The 21,046-nt window shown below is 53.6% G+C and overlaps 1 protein-coding gene across 1 annotated transcript in view; it reads right to left on the bottom strand.

Annotated features, from left to right (window-relative positions):
- Positions 1-20,077: 20,077 nt before the first annotated feature.
- Positions 20,078-21,046, bottom strand: part of BCR (BCR activator of RhoGEF and GTPase) — a 132,565-nt gene continuing 131,596 nt past the window's right edge. The window contains exon 23 of the mRNA XM_064371896.1: positions 20,078-20,610. Coding sequence (XP_064227966.1) covers positions 20,521-20,610 — 90 coding nt within the window. The 3' untranslated portion in view covers positions 20,078-20,520. The remainder of the gene's footprint in view (positions 20,611-21,046) is intronic.

The following is a 21,046-nucleotide window of genomic DNA, read 5'->3' as shown; positions in this document are numbered from 1 at the left end:
CATCAGGATTCTCCTGGACTCTGGGGTCCTTGTCCTGCTCAGGCATCCCTGCCCGCTCTCCCTGAGGGTCCTCAACATGATCTCCTCTGGACAGGAGTCTGGGGCACACACAGCTGGGTGTTGTGGGCCCCAAACAGGTGACTCCCTGCTTCTGGGCCCCACTGAGAGTCCCTGTGCTCATTGCACTGGCTGAGCTGCAGGACATTCTGGAACTGCAAGCACACAGCACTGGCTTGCTGTGGTACCTGTGCATCCAAATTGAAGGCAGGATCACCAAGAAGAAACACAGGGCTTGCAGTATCACGGAATATCCTAGTGGAGTTGCTTGGAAACACCGCTGATGCTAAGTCTCTGGATACTTGCAGGATGGCCTGCCATTCTGTTCACAAGCAAAGTGAACTGGGGGATGGAGTGAGTGCGCTCCAGGAAACTGAGCCCTACTGGCAGGGGTGAGGGGCACAGCGTCCCCAGGTAACTGTCCCTGGGAGCAGTGGGGAACCGTCAGATGCTCGAACTCTTGAGAGCTGGGCTCCGACGGTTCTCCTCTAATTGCCAACTCGGCCAAACAATAAGAGTTTAGTTTCACCTGTTGCCGGGAGCGCATCTTTCAAACCTGCGCGACGATTGGGCGGGCAATGGGCAAGTATAACGGATCGGCGCGGTCTGGTCCCGCGGACAAGGCATGTGTAGGTAATGGCAGGGGCGTGCGCAATAGATTTCAGAGGGAGCCAGCTCACCCTGCGCAAAGGCTGCGGATCTGCCCCCTGGAGATCCCCACTCTCTTGCTGAGGGTTGAGGGTGTTCGGCTGGAGGTGGCTGAGCTTCTTGCTAGGGTAGCGGTCCCTTCTCCTCCTGGCCCCACAAGAAGGGACCGCTACCCTAGCAAGAGCTGTCGGTGCACTGTCCAAAATCGGGTCCCCACCTGGCAGAGGGGGTGATACAGGGGAGCAGGATTCTGGTGCCCAGCACGTGGTGCAGGGGATGACAGCTTTGAGATCAACACCTGTGGGTCCTCTTGCCCCCTTGCTGGAAGCCCTGGAGGGGAGAGTCGCTTAGAACAGCATTGCACAGGTCACCCAGATCCTGCTGAGGTGGCAACTGTGGTGGTGGCCAGGGTAGGTTGGAGGAACCCACTTTCCATAGGACTCAGCACTCCCCTTCCTGTGCAGCTGACCAAGAGAAATCAAACAAAGCTTCCTTTTCTACAGACATGTTTGAGTGAAGCTGGGTTGTCTTTATATATATATAAATATATATATATAGATATCTATATAGATAATAAATATATATATATTAATAGAGATATATAAATATATATCTATATATTTATATAGATAAATTTATATAGATATGTATAGATAAATACTATATATATATATATATATTTTTTTTTTTTTTTTTAAAGACGGGGTTTCACCATGTTGGTCAGGCTGGTCTTGAACTCCTGACCTCAGGTGATCTGCCCGCCTTGGCCTCCAAAGTACTTGGATTACAGGCGTGAGCCACTGTGCCCTGCCATCTTTCTATATTTCAATCAAACAAGATCTGAGACAGGTTGAATGCAGGAGGAAACAGAAGAATCCAACTGTCCTTCACTTTGCAAAAATGTACAACAAGGTCACTCAGTCCCTTCTTTGTTTATTTGGTTTGGAGATTATCATCACTTCTCTTTTTTCTTATAATGCTTTCCTGAAGCAGAGATGATATTTTTCAGAAAAGGGTATTATTTGCATTTGCATGCAAGTGTGTTATTTTTCAATCCATTAATGGTTCTCAATTGCCCATCTTTCATTTCATATTTTGTTTTGAAAGAAATTTAGGCAGAAAAGCTGCAAAAAATAAGCACAAAAGTTCTATCTGTCCTTCTGCCAGCTTCTAATGTCAGTATCTTGCACCACCTTAGTTACAAGTGTGGAAACCAGGACATTCCCATGGATATATGATTATCAAGTGAACTGCAGACCTTATTTTAATCTCACCAATTTTTCCATCACTTTCTTTTTTCTGTTGCGAGATCCAGTTGAGGATCCCACACCGCATTTAATTGGCAGGTGCCCCTTGGATGCTTCCATCTGTGCCAGTTTCTCACTATTTCCTTGTCTTTCATGCCCTGGAAATTCCGAAGAGTACTGGTCAGGTATTTTGTTGAGTGTCTCCGAATTTGTGTTCTTCTGATGTCTTCTCATGATCAAATTGAGAATTTGCTTTTAATGGAGAGGACACCACACATGTGATGATTTTTTCCTCAGTGTGTCACATCTGAGGGTACCTGATGTTGCTCTGTCGTTTGTAAGGTGATATTCACTTGACCACAAAGTTCATGCGGTGTCTGCCATGTTTTCTTATGAGAAAGTTATTATGTTATTTTTTGGTGTTGTTCCTTCCTTCCTTCCTTCCTTCCTTCCTTCCTTCCTTCCTCCCTCCCTCCCTCCCTCCCTCCCTCCCTCCCTCCCTCCCTTCCTTCCTTTCTTTTTGTTTGTGATGGAGTCTGGCTCTGTCGCACAGGCTGGGCTGCAGTGTTGCACTCTCCGCTCACTGTAACCTCCGCCTCCTAGGTTCAAGTGATTCTCCTGCCTCAGCCTCCCAAGTAGCTGGGATTACAGGCATGCACCACCCTGCCCAGATAATTTTTTTTTTTTTTTTTTGCATTTTTAGTGGAGATTGAGTTTCACCATGTTGAACAGGCTGGTCTCGAACTACTGACTTCAGGTAATCCACCTGCCTTGGCCTCTCAAAATGCTAGGTTTACAGGCACAAGTCACTGCACCCAGCTAGTGTTGTTAACTTTCATAGGTAAGGCATACTTTGGAGACAGTGCATTGAGGTTATGTCAATGTCCTGCATCTTATCAGAATTCTGTGTAGAGATTTTAGCCACCTTGAAGGATTCTTGTCGGCAACACTGGTTTCTTGCTTCAACGTGATTCTCTATTTCCCTCATTCTTTCTACATTAATCAATTAGAAATCTTCCGTAAGTATAACTGGTCCCTTCTTCTACACTTGTTTATTCATTCAGTTATTTATTTGTATCTGTATAGACTTGCCAATACTTACTTTATTGTATGGCTAATAATTTCATACTATTGATATGCACTTTCTAGCTAAGATGCTTTCAGGTCTGGCCAATGGGAGCTCCTTAAGACTGGCTCCTGTGTCCTTCCAGCGTGCTCCATCCTTTAGTGAGCACCTCTTTGCTCCTGTATAACAAGATGTCTTGCGTTCATCTTGTATTTTTTCCCTCAGCTTTCAAATCAAGTTCTTCTTCAATGAGACCTGGCTCTTGATTAGAGGAGAGTGGTTGGAAAGTGAGTACTGGACAGGATTCTGCTGTTGCTTCTAGCTCCCCCCAGTGGACAGAACTAGAAAATATACCTAAGTCTATCAACTCCTTAGAGGGACACACATCTATTAATACACTTAAGACTAAATGGACATAATTTTTAAAATACACGAGTTTACACAAATGCCCTCAATTACCATCCAGCACCACAGATTCTATCCTAATATCTCATTTTTCCATTTCATTTTCCAACAGTGAGAAACCTGGCCCTCAGGCTTTACCACGGATGGTTCAGGGTTTCAGGGGTTTTTTTGTTTTTCTTTTTTTTTTTTTCCCCTTTTTTTTTTTGAGTCGGAGTTTCGCTCTTGTTACCCAGGCTGGAATGCAATAGCGCGCTCTCGGCTCACCGTAACCTCTGCCTCCTGGGTTCAGGCAATTCTCCTGCCTCCTCCTCCTGAGTAGCTGGGATTACAGGCATGCACCACCATGCCCAGCTAATTTTTTGTATTTTTAGTAGAGACAGGGTTTCACCATGTTGACCAGGATGGTCTCGATCTCTTGACCTCGTGATCCACCCACCTCGGCCTCCCAAAGTGCTGGGATTACAGGCATGAGCCACCGTGCCCAGCTGTTTTTCTTTTTGTTTTTTTGTTTTTCTCATTTGATGGTTCAGTTTTTTTATTCCTACAGAGGAATTTCTGAACCGTGAATCCACGTGAACCTCTGGGAGACATTTGCTAGCTAGACTGTATTTTCCCACTAGTCTTTTTGCATTTAGCAATATGCTATCCTTCAAAATACTCTTGTGCAAAGTTTTTAGACAGACCACCTCCTTCCCTGCCCCATCACTGTAGCTATGTTATTCTTTCATGAGAGATAGAGATTCAATTGTTGTTGTTTGGGGTTTTCCCCAAATCCTGGCTGACTCTGATGATTTATTTTGCAGATGTGTGGAGTATGATGCTGGATCTAAGAGGCACTTCTTCCTCATCCCTGTGACCACTTCCTATTCTCACTCTTTGTCCATGTGTGTTCTCCAGGTACCAATCGTGTAAGTGTCTCATTTCTCCTGGCTGTATTACTTTCGTACAGATGAGCTGATTGGTGTATTTTTCCTCCCATCATTTTCTTTCATGAAGTGTGGCATACATGAATACCATTTTGTCCTTTGAGGTTTCCAGTCTATCCTGGAATGGCTCCATAGGATTTCTTTGAAATCATCCTCATCCTTTGTCTACACTCACCTGACTGCACTTTATGAATGCGCCATAGCAGATACAGCCAGTTCCACTTAGGATTTTCCCTAAATCCTATGTTTGGCACTTAGGATTTTCCCACGTTTTGCATTCACACATGTGGCTGCTCTAAATACACTGTGCTGATTTCCTTTTGTGTCATTGGAAGTATTTCTACATGGTAGTGGGGTTGCTCGGTCAAAGTGAAATGCAGGTGTAGGTTTGTTGGCTACTGCCAAATTTCCCTCCAGAAAAGTCATGCCAGTTTGCATTCTTATCAGCAGTGGATGAGAAGCATTTTTTCCATAAAACCCTCAGTAAGAACGTGGAAGGCTGTAGCATCGCAGATGGGGCAGCTCCCACCTGCCCAGTCCCAGGTTGTAAGATCCCTTTTCCAAGTGGACTTGAAAGCTACATAGGCCGCTCTCCTCTTCCCCAGCTCCCCATGTTGTGAAAGACTGATGTTGGGTGAGTGACAGCAGCCAACGTCTATATTGGCAAGTTCCATTTCCCCAGGTTCTTACACAGGAGATCAATTTGGCTTTGGGTGGCATCTTTCAAACCTCCTACACTCACTCCAAAGGGAGGAATTGAGTGGAGCAGCCAGCAAAGAATGGAGTCTCCTATCTCCTAAAGCTTTGCATTGTGGAAGAGCTAACCCAGGCAGACTGGACACCTGGGCAGACTAGGCAGCTCTCACCTACCCAGCTCACTGGCACAGAAGATTGCCATTGGGCAGGTGATACAAGTCAAGAAACATTGGTTCCATGCTGAGGATCTACAGGGCTGGAGGGTTGGGGGGAAGCAGGGGGCAGCAGTCATTGGGCTGTGACCATCCTCCCAGTTGCCAGCTCTCACTGTATGGGAAACATTCACGGAAGTCATGTGCCCAAACCGGCACAGCTCCCGTGGCATCGTACAGAGTTTCTGCCACAGGAAGGAATGTGACAAGCCACAAAGACTGATGGCTCCCTGGCCCTGCCTGAGGGGAGTGATTTTACTTAAGTCAGAGCAGGAAGAAAGTTCTGTACCAGAGTGATATTGGAGCCAAAGGACATCACAGTAGCTGGCAGTCCTCCGTGGGAGCTCATGCCCCCAAAGCACAAAGGTCTATACCTATTCGTCCCCTTGTCCCTGAGCCTGGAGTGCAACTTCTGGGCACAGGGGACAAGGAATGAAGTTTGAATGATCTCCAAGGCCCTGGCTCTCAGCACAACCTCCATCCACGAGGGCTCTGGGGACTGTTGTGGAAGGAGTCACCAAAGGAATGAATCCAGCCAGCCAGGCCCGACTCCAGGGAATAATTGAAGGAGAGCTTACACAGGGACTACACCGTATTTTGCACAATATGGACTTGGACATCCGATGTGTAGAGGCTGGGATGTCACAGATCCAGTTCCTGACAAAAGATTAAAAATGCTCTCATTTCAGGTCAAGAAAGGTACTGAAACTTTCTAAGTTTCTCTCTCTCTCTCTCCCTCTCTCTCTCTCTCTCTCTCTCTCATTTCAGAGGCAGAGTCTGACTGTGTCCCCCAGTCTGCAGTGCAGTGGCAGGATCATGGCTTCACTGCAACCAGGAACTGCTGGGCTCAAGTGATCCTCCCATCTCAGCCTCCTGAGTAGTTAGGACTAGAGGTGTGCTCCACCAGTATGGCTAATATTTTGATTTTAATTTGTTATTATTATTATTTTAGAACAGGGATCTTGTTATGTTGCCCAGGCTGGTCTCAAACTCCTGACCTCAAACCACCCTCCCACTTCAGCCTCCCAAAGCATCAGAAGGGTTTTCTAAAAATGTCACTCAGACACAAAGTGATCACAGAGGTGTAGTTTTAGAAGTTCATTAACAAAAAGCAGAAAATGTCCCCAGAGACACCTGAAACTAGACAATAACATGTCTTTCTAAGATTTTTATTGGAAAGTACAGAAGAAATAAAGGATATTTCAAGTTCCAATAAATCACAGGCTGTTTGTTTTATCCAAGACTCAATTTTATATCCAAATAATATTTATGATTAATGAAATTTTTACACACTTTTTCATTTTTTGTAAATCCTAGCAAAACAGATGCACTTTGATTTCCTTGGTGCCCAGGAAAGAGTGTATTTTTTTCTGTACTTTACAGTACATAGCATTTATAACATTTTGAAGGTGTACCTCAATGTCAAAGGTTACTACTATTTCTCTCTCTTGCCATTTTATTGTTTCATATTTCCTTTCTAAGGTTTGGAACCAACTGGAAATGAAAAATTATCACATACATAGCAAGAATTATGATATCATACAAAAGATGAGGAATTATTTATATATAATTCTTCTTCTTCTTTTTTTTTTTGAGACGGAATTTCGCTCTTGTTACCCAGGCTGGAGCGAAATGGCGTGATCTCAGCTCACCACAACCTCTGCCTCCTGGGTTCAGGCAATTCTCCTGCCTCAGCCTCCTGAGAAGTTGGGATTACAGGCTCGCGCCACTATGCCCAGCTAATTTTTTGTATTTTTTTAATAGAGACGGGGTTTCACGATGTTGACCAAGATGGTCTCGATCTCTTGACCTTGTGATCCACCCGCCACGGCCCCCCAAAGTGCTGGGATTACAGGCTTGAGCCATCGCGCCCGGCCCCTATTTATATATAATTCTAATATGATTAAAATATGAAAATGGGGACAGATGCGGTGGCTCATACCCGAAATTCTAGCACTTTGGGAGGCCGAGGCAGGCAGATAACTTGGAGGTCAGGACTTCGAGACCAGCCTGTCCAAGATGGTGCCCTCCCACACCACCACCGCGACCCCAATCCCACAGTTGTCAGCAGGTGCCTTGTGCACGTACCTTGCAGCACCAGTTCATTAAGGTCCCAAGTCCGTAGTGCGCGCGTCTCTCCCTCCAGTACCTATTTCGCGCGCCCAGCCCCGGCCACTCCATTTTTCCACGGTTGCCAGCAGGCGCCTTGTGCGCATATGTTTCCCCCTCCCCCGCCATTGCCAGCAGGTGCCTCGTGCCCATACATTGCCTCCTCCATCGCCATTGCCAGCAGGCGCCCCGCGCACACACCTTGAACCCTCCTCGCCATTGCCAGCAGGTGCCTTGTGAGCATACCTTGCTGTACGGATCCGTTACGGTCTCGCAACCTCTGTGCGCGTGCCTCTCCCTCCAGTACCAATTTCTCGCGCCCCGCCCCCGCCCTTGCATTTTCCCGTGGTCGCCAGCAGGTGCCTTGTGCGCTGGCCCCTCCATTTTCCCGTGGTTGCCAGCAGGTGCCTTGCGCGCGCGTCTTGCCACGCCAGTTCCTTAAGGTTCTGGGTCCTTTGTGCTCCCCTCTCCTCCAGTATCGATTGCGCGCGCTGCCCCCCCACACCCCAACGCGCCCCCAATCCCGCAGTTGCCAGCAGGTGCCTCGTGTCCGTACGTAGCCCCATCTGCCACCATTGCCAGTAGGCGCCTCGCGCGCACACCTTGACCCCTCCCCGCCATTGCCCGCAGGTGCTTTGTGCGCATACGTTGCCCCCTCCCCCGCCATTGCGAGCGGGCGCCTCATGCGCACACCTTGACCCCTCCCCGCCATTGCCAGCAGATGCCTTGTGCGCATGCCTTGCCGCACCGAACCGTTAATGTCTCCCGTGCTTTGTGCGCGTGCCTCTCCCTCCAGTATCTATTTCGCGCGCCCCGCCCCGGCCCCTCCAGTTTCCCGCGTTTGCCAGCAGGTGCCTTGTGCGCCGGCCCCTCCATTTTCCCACGGTTGCCAGCAGGCGCCTTGTGCGCCGGCGCCTCCATTTTCCCACGGTTGCCAGCAGGCGCCTTGTTTGCCAGTCCCTCCATTTTCCCACGGTTGCCAGCAGGTGCCTTGTGCCCGTGTCTTGCCATGCCAGTTCGTTAGGGTTCCGGGTCTTTTTTGCTGGCCTCTCATCCAGTACCTATACCTGCGCTGCCCCCCACCCTACCACCGCGCCCCCTGTCCCGCAGTTGCCAGCAGGTGCCTCGTGCCCGTACATCGCCCCCTCCGCCGCCATTGCCAGCGGGCGCCTCTCGCGCACACCTTGTCCCCTCCCCGCCATGGCCAGCAGGTGCTTTGTGCCCATACATTGCCTCCTCCGCCGCCATTGCCAGCAGGTGCCTCGCGCGCACACTTTCACCCCTCCCCGCCATTGCCAGCAGGCGTCTTGTGCGCATACGTTGCCCCCTCCCCCGCCATTGCCAGCAGGTGCCTCCCGCGCACACCTTGACCCCTCCCCGCCGTTGCCAGCAGGTGCCTTGTGCGCATACCTTGCCGCACCTAACGGTTAATGTCTCGCGTGCTTTGTGCGCGTGCCTCTCCCTCCAGTACCTATTTCGCGCGCCCCGCTCCGGGCCCTCCGTTTTCCCGCGGTTGCCAGCAGGTGCCTTGTGCGCCGTCCCCTCCATTATCGCACGCTTGCCAGCATTCGCCTTGTGTGTCGGCCCCTCCATTTTCCCACGGTTGCCAGCAGGCGCCTTGTGCGCCAGTCCCTCGATTTTCCCACGGTTGCCAGCAGGCCCCTTTTGCGCCGGCCCCTCCATTTTCCCACGCTTGCCAGCCGGCGCCTTGTGTGTCGGCCCCTCCATTTTCCCACGGTTGCCAGCAGGCGCCTGGTGCGCCAGTCCCTCCATTTTCCCACGGTTGCCAGCAGGCGCCTTTTGCGCCGGCCCCTCCATTTTCCCACGGTTGCCAGCAGGCGCCTTGTGCGCCAGTCCCTCCATTTTCCCACGGTTGCCAGTAGGCGCCTGGTGCGCCAGTCCCTCCATTTTGCCACGGTTGCCAGCAGGTGCCTTGTGCCCGTGTCTTGCCATGCCAGTTCGTTAGGGTTTCAGGTGTTTTGTGCTGGCCTTTCATCCAGTACCTATACCTGCGCTGCCCCCCACCCTACCACCGCGTCCCCTGTCCCACAGTTGCCAGCCGGTGCCTCGTGCCCGTACATCGCCCCGTCCGCCGCCATTGCCAGCAGGCGCCTCGCGCACACACCTTCACCCCTCCCCGCCATTGCCCGCAGGTGCCTTGTGCGCATACGTTGCCCCCTCCCCCGCCATTGCGAGCGGGCGCCTCATGCGCACACCTTGACCCCTCCCCGCCATTGCCAGCAGATGCCTTGTGCGCATGCCTTGCCGCACCGAACCGTTAATGTCTCCCGTGCTTTGTGCGCGTGCCTCTCCCTCCAGTATCTATTTCGCGCGCCCCGCCCCGGCCCCTCCAGTTTCCCGCGTTTGCCAGCAGGTGCCTTGTGCGCCGGCCCCTCCATTTTCCCACGGTTGCCAGCAGGCGCCTTGTGCGCCGGCGCCTCCATTTTCCCACGGTTGCCAGCAGGCGCCTTGTTTGCCAGTCCCTCCATTTTCCCACGGTTGCCAGCAGGTGCCTTGTGCCCGTGTCTTGCCATGCCAGTTCGTTAGGGTTCCGGGTCTTTTTTGCTGGCCTCTCATCCAGTACCTATACCTGCGCTGCCCCCCCACCCTACCACCGCGCCCCCTGTCCCGCAGTTGCCAGCAGGTGCCTCGTGCCCGTACATCGCCCCCTCCGCCGCCATTGCCAGCGGGCGCCTCTCGCGCACACCTTGTCCCCTCCCCGCCATGGCCAGCAGGTGCTTTGTGCCCATACATTGCCTCCTCCGCCGCCATTGCCAGCAGGTGCCTCGCGCGCACACTTTCACCCCTCCCCGCCATTGCCAGCAGGCGTCTTGTGCGCATACGTTGCCCCCTCCCCCGCCATTGCCAGCAGGTGCCTCCCGCGCACACCTTGACCCCTCCCCGCCGTTGCCAGCAGGTGCCTTGTGCGCATACCTTGCCGCACCTAACGGTTAATGTCTCGCGTGCTTTGTGCGCGTGCCTCTCCCTCCAGTACCTATTTCGCGCGCCCCGCTCCGGGCCCTCCGTTTTCCCGCGGTTGCCAGCAGGTGCCTTGTGCGCCGTCCCCTCCATTATCGCACGCTTGCCAGCATTCGCCTTGTGTGTCGGCCCCTCCATTTTCCCACGGTTGCCAGCAGGCGCCTTGTGCGCCAGTCCCTCCATTTTCCCACGGTTGCCAGCAGGCGCCTTTTGCGCCGGCCCCTCCATTTTCCCACGCTTGCCAGCCGGCGCCTTGTGTGTCGGCCCCTCCATTTTCCCACGGTTGCCAGCAGGCGCCTGGTGCGCCAGTCCCTCCATTTTCCCACGGTTGCCAGCAGGCGCCTTTTGCGCCGGCCCCTCCATTTTCCCACGCTTGCCAGCCGGCGCCTTGTGTGTCGGCCCCTCCATTTTCCCACGGTTGCCAGCAGGCGCCTTTTGCGCCGGCCCCTCCATTTTCCCACGGTTGCCAGCAGGCGCCTTGTGCGCCGGCCTGTCCATTTTCCCACAGTTGCCAGCCCGTGCCTCGCGCGCATAGTTTGCACCTCTCCCCCCACCGCATTGTCAGCAGGTGCCTGGCGCGCATACCTTGTCGCGCGAATCCGTGAAGGTCGCCCTTCTGGCGCGGATCTCTCACTTGCGCCCGTTTTTGCACGCGCCCCCACTCGCGCACGTTAGAAGGATGCGTTGCCCGGCAACAGGAGAAACCGCTCGCTTAGTCGTTAGCCGCGTTGGCAGCTAGAGGAGGACGCTCAGAGCCTGGCTCTCGAGAGTTTAAGAATCAGAAAGTTCCCCGCTGCTCCCAGAAGGGGCTACCTGGGCACTCTGTGCCCCTTATCCCTGTCCCGGCCCGAGTGTCGGGGACCTGCCAGTAGGGCTCAGTTGCCTTGAGCCCGCTCTCCCCATCCCTCCGTTGACTTTGCTTGTGGGATCTCCTCCTTGCTCCTGCCCCTGGGTGGAGTGGCAGGTCATCCGACAAGGGCCCGGACACTTGGAATCAGCAGTGTGTCCAAACAACTTCAAGAAGGTTTTCCAGCGATCCTGCCTCTGCCTTCAATTTGGATGCACAGGTACCACAGCGAGATTCCAATTCCACACAAAACTCTCTGTGGGGTCCAGGAGCAGGGAGTCACCCCTTTGGGGCCCACAACACCCAGCTGTGGCCCAGACTCCTGTCCGGAGGAGATCCTGTTGAGAGTTACAAAGGGAGAGTGAGGCAGCGATGGCTGAGCAGGACGAGGACCCCAGAGTCCAACAGAATACTGACCATGTCCAAAGGGGCCCTGAGGGCACCAGGGATTCACGGTCTGCATTTAGGCCCGTACCGGATAATGGAGACCCCTTGCCCTTAGTGCCCAGGCCCGGGCCTCGGCAGAGAGACCTCCATGCCCAGAGGTCAGAAGGCAGACAGGACCAGAGATCCCAGCCTTGCAGGATGAGCCCCTGTCCCAAAAGGAATGCCATTTCCAGCTCCTACAGCTCCACGGGAGGCTTCCCGTGGCTAAAGAGGAAGAGGGGGCCAGACTCATCCCACTGCCATGTGACCGTGTCAGGAGTCACATGTCACAAGACATCCCAGCCTTCTGGGATGAGCCCTGGCCCAAAAAGAAATGCCATTTCCAGCTCCTACAGCTCCACGGGAGGCTTCCCGTGGCTAAAGAGGAGGAGGGGGCCAGACTCATCCCACTGCCATGTGACCCTCAGTTCCTCAGAGACAGTGAGTGAGGACAACTCTCAGGCTGTCTCTCAGGCTGTCATTCACACCCAGGGTGAAAAGGCAGCAGAGGCACCACCAGGGGAGAAATTGGCCCCCAGGAATGGCTCCCCCACATCTCAGGAGTCTAGGCCTCGTAGAAGAAAGTTTCCTCTGCTGCCACGCAGGCGAGGGGCGCCTCTGAAGCTGCCATCTCCCTTACGGCTGGGGTTCCGGGTCACTGCTGAAGACCTGGACCTGGAGAAGGAGGCGGCACTCCGGCGCATTAATAGTGCACTGCAGGGTGAGGCCAAGGCCGTCTCAGACTGTAGAGCCCCACGGCCTTCCCAAGCTTTGCCCTCACCTGCAACAGGGACTTCTTCTCCGCCTGCTGTCCCTAAAGCACCCAGCATGGATGCACATCCGGGGACTCACATGTCCCAACAGTACCTGGGCCGCGTGTCCCTCCTAGCATCTGCTGCAGGGGCCCCCTCTACACCTGCCGTGTCTGGGAGGAAGCGCCGCGCCTCCTAAGATCCCCTTCCTGACACCTCTTCACACTCCCGGGACACAGCCCAGGTCACCTCGCTGATTCCTGCCCCCTTCCCAGCTCCAAGTGTGGACTGCAGCCTGAGAAGCCCAAGGCCTGGCACTTGTGCTGCTGCTGCAGCAGCCGCAGGGGCCCTTACCCCTTCTACTTGGGACCCCATGTGGGGGGCCCCACCGAATGGAGGGCAAAGAGGCCCCTCACATCCCTGGGCCTCAGCCACAGCTGCAGCAGGTGCCCAGTCCGCCTTTCCTGCCTCTCCCGGCAGCAAAAGGATGAAATCCCCAACCGCAACGTGTGTGCATTTCCCTGTCCCCTTCACACAGGGACCCCTTGTTTCCACTGACCCTCTCTCTCCTGGTCTGCAGATCGCTGTATCTGGATCTGGTTCCAGTTCTGCAGCCAGCACATCTGCTAACCTGGCACCCAAGGCGGCAAGTGACTCTGAGGTTACCCCCTTAGATACCTGTCCCTTTTCCCAGCCTCTCTTTCTGGGGCCTCCTGCTGGCTCCAGTGTCAGCTTCCTCCAATCTCCTCAGGCCCATCTGATGCCCCTCAGGCACAGCACAGACTCAGGAAAGGACACCAGCAGCCCGGCAGGATGAAGGGTCTGTGGTCCCAGCCCAGTACTGAAACTCCCTGTTACCGCTGCAGCCACCGCCCAGCCCAAACCTGCGGTCCTTCATGGGCAGCAGCCGGGAACCCGCACCTTGAAGCGCTCTCTTTTGTCTTCCGATCTGGCAGCTCCAGCTGCAGCCCCAGCCTCATCTGCTCCAAGACAGCCAGCCCAGGGCACCACAGCACACTCAGCTGCAGGGGTCTCATTCATTACCCACCACTTGCAGCTCGAGTCCCCCCGCCAGAAGCAAGTCGGTCTGGGCTGCTGGCTCAGCTGGGTCCCTTCCTGAGGCATCCGCTGCCTCTGTCTGTGAGGTGCATGCTGCCTCCTCACACGGTGCCTCTGCCAAAACTAGGCGGCCCCGCTAACGGTTGAAAGCAGGGGCCCAGCCCCCTCGAGGTTGGTGGTTTCTGCAACACAAATGGGCCTGGGGAGCAGAGAGGCAGCCCCAGCTCTGAGTTCCAGAAATGGATCCCTCAGCAGCAAAGTGGCAAAGAGAAAGGCCCTGAGCACCACACCCAGCAATTGGGTATGAGGGGGCCTGAACACCAGGGGACCCCCAACCAGGCAGAGCACCCACATGGTGACCGGGGGAAGCAACACGAGGAGCGATTCTATTGGCTGGCATTTCTGTCTTTCCTTTCCATCATATTTCTGGGGGACCATTTAAGCAGTCACCCCCAATTGCAAGGCGGGGACTCAGTGCCACTGCAAAACAAGTCAGGCTTGAGGTGCATGTCTGGGCCAGCTTCTGACCCTGGCAACCCCACTTCCCACGTGGGCACAGCAAGGAGGAACCTGGCCTTTAAGGCTTCTTCGTTTGCTGTCCAGGGTTCTGCTGGACACAGGTCCGCTGGGCCATCCTCCAGCTCATCCTTCTTAAGGTCAGGCTTTTGAGATCTTCCTCACCGATTCCTTGCCTAGAGCGAAGTCCAGAAGAGTTTTCTCTAGGTTTTCTTCTAACATTTTTGTAGTTTCATATCTTACATTCAAGTCTTGGATGTAGCCGGAGGTGATGTTTGCATATGGTGAGAGATAGGGGTCCAGTTTCATTCTTCTGCATGCAGTTATCCAGCCCTCCCAGTGCCATTCATTGAAGAGGGCCTCCTTTCCTCTAAGTGTGTTTCTGGTGGCTCTGTTGAAGATCAATTGGCTGTCTGAATATATGGCTGTCTTTCTGGGCTCTCTCATGTGTCTGTCCCATTGAGCTATGTGTCTATTTTCATGCTGTGATCACGCTGTTTCAGTTACCACTCACTTGTCAAAAATTTTGTTGTTCTAATTTGTAGTAAAATGGGATGCCTCTAGTTTGTTTGTTTGTTTGTTTGTTTGTTTGTTTTCTATTTGCTGAGGATGACTTTGGGTCTTTGAGCTCTTTTTTGGTTCCATATGAATTGCAGGATTTCCCAGTTCTGTGAGTGACGACATTGGTATCTTGGTAGGGGTTGTATGGAGTCTCTAGACTGCTTTGGGCAGTATGGTCGTTTTAACGCTCCGAATTCCTTCCATCCATGAGCATGGGATGATTGTCCATTTCTCTGTGTCCTCTTAAACTTTTTCATCAATGTTTTGTAGTTTTCCTCGTAGAAATCTCGTACCTCCTCGGTAAAATTCATTCTGTGGCATAACGTCTCTCATTTTGTTGCTATTGTAAACGGGATTGCCTTCTTAATTTCTTTCCCAGTTAGACCATTATCGGTGTATAGAAATGCTGACTTTTCTATGTTGATTCTTTATCCTGCTAATAACTGTATTTACTTATTTATCAAGTCTAGGAGATTTCTGGTGGAGCCTTTACGTGTTTCTAAATCCAGGATCACATCTTCATCAGACGAAGATAATTCGATGTCCTTGTTTCCGTGACTTGGGTTATGCAAGGCTCTGCCTGTCAGCTGGGCATCGCAGACCAGCTCTCTTCTTTCCCAGTGAGAACGCCCAAGCTCTTCCACCCTTGCCCCAGGTGTGACCGTGCTCCCCCTCCCAGAAGTGACCTCCAACCCGATCCTGCTCCCTGTCTTGTCTTGTGGCATCTGCTCTGGGGAAGGGCATTTTGGCCTCAAGGGCTGAGCGTGTCATTCCCTGTTTTCTGTTGATCTTTCCAGAGCTGTGTGGGAGAGCCTGTGCATTAGTCCGTGTACTGCTTCTATGGAGGCAATCACGGCTTTCTTTCAGGGGTGGCTATAAAAGATCTTGTGAGGCTTCTGTATAAACTCTGCCTTCACCACATGGAAAGGACCAGCACGCTTCTGCTACACGACTGCGCAATCTGCCTTTATTTATTTATTATTTATTTATTTATTTTTACCAGGGCCTCAGACATAGATGGTTGTTTGACATTTATGTATTTCTTTTGAGACAGAGTCTCACTCTGTCACCCAGGCTGAAGCATAGTGGCGGGATCTCGGCTCAATGCAACCTCGGCTCCTGGGTTCAAGTAATTCTCCTGTCTCAGCCTCCCGAGTTTCCGGGACAGTAGCCACACGCCAGAACTCCCCAGCTAATTTTTGTATTTTTACTAGAGACCTGGTTTTGCTATATTGGTCAGGTTGGTCTCGAACTCCTGACCTCAAGTGATATGTTTGCCTCAGCCTTCCAAAGTGCTGGGATTACAGGTGTACGTTAATTAATTAATTAATTAATTAATTAATTTGGTAGGGAGTCTTGCTCAGTGGGCCAGGCTACAGTGCAGTGGTGCATTCTAGACTCACTGCAACCTCCGCCTCCTCGGTTCAAGCGACTTTCCTGCCTCAGCATCCTGAGCAGCTGGGGTTACGGGCGCCTGCCACTGTATGTAGCCAATTTTTGTATGTTTAGTGGTGATGGGGTTTCACCATCTTGGCCGGGCTGGTCTTGAACTCCTGCCCTTGTGATCCACCCTCCTTGGCCTCCCAAAGTGTTGGGATTACATGGGTGAGCCACCACACCTGGCCATATTTGTTTATTTATTTAGAGACAGGGTCTCCCTCTGTCACTTAGGCTGGAGTGCAGTGGCACCATTTCAGCTCACTGCAGTCTCTGCCTCCGGGGTTCAAGTGATTCTCATGCTTCAGCCTCCTGAGTAACTGGGACTACAGGTGTGACACCATGCAGGGACAATTTTTTATTCTTTTTGTAAGACGGGGTTTCACGATATTGGTCAGGCTGGTCTCCAACTCCCGACCTCAGGTGATCTGTCTGCCTTGTCCTCTCAAATTATGATGATTACAGGTGTGAGCCACTGCGCCCTGTCTCTCACTAGGTTTAAATGATGCAGTGACTCACGCCTGTAATCCCATCACATTGGGAGGCCAGGGCAGGCAGATCACCTGAGGTCAGGAGTTCGACACCACCCTGGCCAACATAAGGAAACCCCATCTCTACTAAAAACACAGAAATTAGCCAGGTGTGGTGGCGTGAGCGTGTAGTCCCAGCTACTTGAAGGCCGAGGCAGGAGAATCAGTTTAACCCGGTAGGCAGAGGTTGCAGTGAGCCAAGGTTGTGCCACTGCACTAGAGCCTGGGTGACAGAGTGAGACGCCATCTCAGAAAAACAAAAGGGGGGGCGGTTTAAAATACATGCTGCCTGGTTATCTCAGTCTGAGTGCCTGCATGAGCACAGCCATGTACAGGCCAGGGCTGCTGGTCGAGGGCATGTCCCATCTTGTCCAGCAGAAAGGGAGTGAGCTTGTGGGGAGGCTGGAGAACAAGCTTCCAGGATCTCAGCCTCTGCTCATGGATCGGCTCTGAGACCCCAAGTGAGCTGGGGGTGCTCTGTGTGCCTTGGTTTCCCCAGCTATCAAGTAGAGAGATTGGCTGAGGAAGTCTCTTCAAGGTGGAATGAACTCAGATTTGGGGCGAAATGAATCGTCCTGCTCCCTGGTGGTGGTGACGCTCTATAAACAGGGCTGTTGAGAGAAGCTGAGAAGGGTCACACTGCAGGCAGGGGCCCGTGTGACAAGCCCCTCTCACCCCGAGAGAGCTGACCAGGCAGCTCAGGAACAGAGGCACCTCCTGGGAGCCTGAGAAAGGTCCTGGCTGGGCTCAGCAACCTCATTGGCCACGGTAGGCTTTGCCGCGTGAGCCTTGCTCTCCTGGGGAGGCTCAGGCTGACAGCTGATGTGGACAGTGCTGAGGGTAAACCTGTGGCGCAGTAGATGTGGCCGGGTCTCCTCGAGCTGCACTCACCCAAGTAGGACCCAGGCTGCACGCCCATCTCCAGCCCATGGCAGCTCTCCTGTAAGCTGGACAGGCTTCTGAGGGCAAGACGATAGGTGGCTGAGAATACCCAGGGCCCACACACAGGAGGTGGAAAGGCTGGACTCGGCAGCAACACCAAACCCCAGAGCAAGCAGAAACCACCCGAGACCAGGGGCTCGTAGCAGAGCAGTGGCCGCAGGTAAGAACCCGGGCCCAGGCTGTGCGTGGCGGGAGTCCTCCCTGTCCCAGGGCCCAGCACAGCAAAGGAACACCAGCCGGGTCATCCTGGCAGCGGTCTGTCCCGGACCCACCTGAAGGGGCAGAAAAGCCTCCCCCAAGGGGGGATTGTCTCTCTCCAGCAAAGCAACAGCGGTCCCTGCCCTAATCAGACTGCCCGACTCAGTGGAGTTACTGCTGCTGCTCCAGCGTCCTGATGCTGTCCAGCCGGCCCCTGCCTGTGCTGACCCACACCCCCCCAGGCCTGCCTTCCCTGTGGCCTGTGCTTGGCCACCTTGGCCTGATTGAGCACTGAGGCCTCCTGGGCACCCAGCCCATCACTGCACCTGCGTTTTCCAGCCCCCACCCCACCGGCTCAGGGGTTCCACCCAGCGGCGCTGATGATGGAATCAACAAGCACGCAGGTCGTGTCAGGACTTTAATGAAAGTGTCGGCAGTTCTTGCCCCCACGCTGCTGTGTAGGTGGCCGAGCTCCTACTGCTGCTGCTTAGACGCCAGCCACTTACAGAGAGAAAGCGAGGCTGCTTCAAACCCAGGGCCTGAGGCAAAAAAGCATCACTTCCGGTCAGGGAGTCTGGCAGCCACGCCTTGTGGGAGGTCACACTGGCGTCCAGGCCTTTGCCTGCGTTGCGGGGGGAGAGCTGGGTCCCGTCCTGGAGAATGCTGCATTTCCCAGCCCCGCACCAGCTTTGCCTCTGCACAGGCTTTTGAGCCAGGAGGCAGGTAAGTGACACACCTCAAGTCCTAAAGCCATCATCACTCCTGGAACCCAGTGGGGGAGGATCCCTTTTAGAACATGGAAAGTGTGGTCATCCCATCATTAGAGAACACACATCCTACATATAAAAGTCGCATGGGGACGCAGGTAGAGGGGAGACGAGAATTGGCACAGACATCGATAGATTGCTTTCCAGTTTCAAGGCGGCAGATGCACATCATGAGACAAGAGGAGACAGAGACCAGGGCTGGATTTGGCTTTTCTAAGCCACATGTGTTCCCTTGCAGGGCTGGAGGGTCGTGGAGACAGACAGAGACGGAAGCCAGGACAGGGGAGCCCACCGGACCCAGGAAGGTACAGAGGGCAGAGAGGCTCCTGATCTGTCTTCCCCACCCACCAGGGTGACTCTTGTTGCAAACGGTGGTTGTGCCCTCCCAGCAAGAATAAAGCACAACTAAATCCACACCACACACAGACGCAGACAGAAAACCTTCCTGTGGCTCTGTTTTCCGCTCCCAGACTCACCAGGTCCACAAGCAGAGAAGTGTGAGGCACACAGCCCTGCGGTCAGGCTCCCTGAGGTGCTGCGGGCTCAGCAGGAGCTGCCCATCTACACACAGGGGACACTCACTCCTCCGACCTTGGGAGAGGTTGCCGGACAGAGCCACGCTGGGTGCTGGTGTCATCCTGGGACCCCACACGCTTTCCTGAGTGCGATCCCACTTCCCTCCTCTGGGCAGATGCATCCTCTTCTCCTGAAGGGTTCTCTGGAAACTCAGCTCTCGGCTTCGGGTCCCTTCTCCCCTTTCCCTGCCCCAAACCTCTTTCTAAAAAAGTGGTGCAATTGTTTATGGGTTTATTTCTTGCAAATATGTGGCAGCCTCTACACTTGTGTTTTCTTTTAGCAAGCTGGTCAGGTGGGGTTGCAAAGAATGCCTGGACTCCCATGCACGTGCCGACAGAGGGGGCGGCGGGTGGTCCTGAGCCTCCACCTGCTCTGGGAGGGAGCCCCCAGTCCCTAGGCCTGCTTCCTTCCTAGCTCTCCATGTATCCTGTTCTCCAGAGACCTCAGAAGCCACTCCTGAGAGCAGCGGAGTCAGGCGCTTAGAGGAAGACAAAATGCAGCCAGGACACGGATTGTCCACGGAATACATTCTAGCATCTTATTAGGTATTGGAATCTGTTAGGAAAAAAATTAGAAACTATGTATAAAACTTAAAAATATTCAAGTATCAAAAGACTATTTCAGATCAAAGTTTTAAAACAAGTCATCAGCAAGCTGCTGCCACCCAGTGGAGACTTTTACAAAAGTTGAGCACGTCCTCTGAGCTGAGAACGGAAACGTAGCCACCTGTGCGGGGGACACTTGGGGCAGGGAGAAGCCAGGGAAGTCCTGGCCTGTGGAAGCCAAACAGGAGAGCGTGCACCACGAGGGCAGTCAGGATGGGGGGACGAGGTACCGCTCCCCGGAGGACGAACCCTAAAGTGCGTAGCCTGGGACTCCCCAGGGGTCCAGTCCCCCAACATTTCACAGGCCTCCTGGAGCTGCCATCCAAGGAGGACAAACAGGGCAACAAAGACCCATTTCTGCAAAAAATCCTTCTGGAGAGAAAAGAAGAAAGCCCTGAATGGAGTCATAACGCTGCTCAGTGCCGACTTAGCCTCTCAAACCCTGCTCTAAATGGAGTGTGGTTTCTAGTCAGGGAAATGGGAGAGGCCCCACCCACACAGGGACAGGGCCGTGGCCCCACAGGATGAAGCAGCAGCGTTTATTCAAGATACAACAGTGAGGGAATCCGGCCATGCTCCCTTCTCCCCGGAGAGGGCGCATCTTGACACGTGATCCAGTAGAAATCTTTTAAACTCTGATCAGTTAAGTTCATAAAAACCACTCCCTTCACCCTGTCCCCCAGGGCCAGGCCTGGACTCTGAGATGCACTGGCTTGGGGCGCCCTCGGGTGGCCGTGTGCAAAAACCACCGTCTGAGGCCTGCCTGGGGCTCCCAGGCCTGGCTGGGATCTCCCCAGGCCAGCTGTCCTCCTGCTTTGGGTGGCTGTCTCTTGGCAGATGGCCCGCCGCTTGGGGGTGGCCCAAGGACACATCAGGAAGGGTGAATTCCCGCTCTACAGATGGCCCCATTAACCAGAGGTTTCCAGGCCATGTATCTTCCTGGAGATGGACGGGGGTCTTTAGACTTCAGTGGAGAACAGGATGCTCTGTCTCTTGCTGTCCGGGGCAGGGATGGCCTCCAGCTGCAGGAAGTACAGCAGCACCTGGACCTGCCCAGACAGAGTGGGGAAGTGAGAGCAGCTCAGAGCACAGCTGCTGGTGGGGAGGTCTTTGGGGCCCAAGCCCCCAAGTCCAGCCCAGGAGCTGAGGCCCCTGCTGGTGTCATGAACCCCTTACAGTGAGACGGGGGTGGGGTGGGGTCCTCACAAGGCGTGACTGAGGGGGATGGTTTTATTTCAGAGCCGCACAGGGCCTTGCTCTGTCACCCAGGCTGGAGGACAGTGGCTCCATCATGGATCACTGCAGCCTCTAACCCCTGGGCTCAAGCGATCCTCCTATGTCAGCCTCCCCGGTAGCCTGGACTATAGGTGTATGTCACAATGCCTGGCTAATATTTCTATTTTTTCTAGAGATGGAGTTTGCTACGTTGCCTAGAATGCTTGCAAACACCTGGGTTCTGTTATCCTGCCGTGACCTCTGAAAGTG

The sequence above is a fragment of the Aotus nancymaae genome, unplaced genomic scaffold (assembly GCF_030222135.1).
Source record: "Aotus nancymaae isolate 86718 unplaced genomic scaffold, 86718_ANA_hifiasm-v0.15.2.pri h1tg000210l, whole genome shotgun sequence".
NCBI lineage: Eukaryota > Metazoa > Chordata > Mammalia > Primates > Aotidae > Aotus > Aotus nancymaae.
The sequence above is the reverse complement of the archived record's forward strand: the minus strand, read 5'-3'. Positions and strand labels throughout refer to the sequence as shown.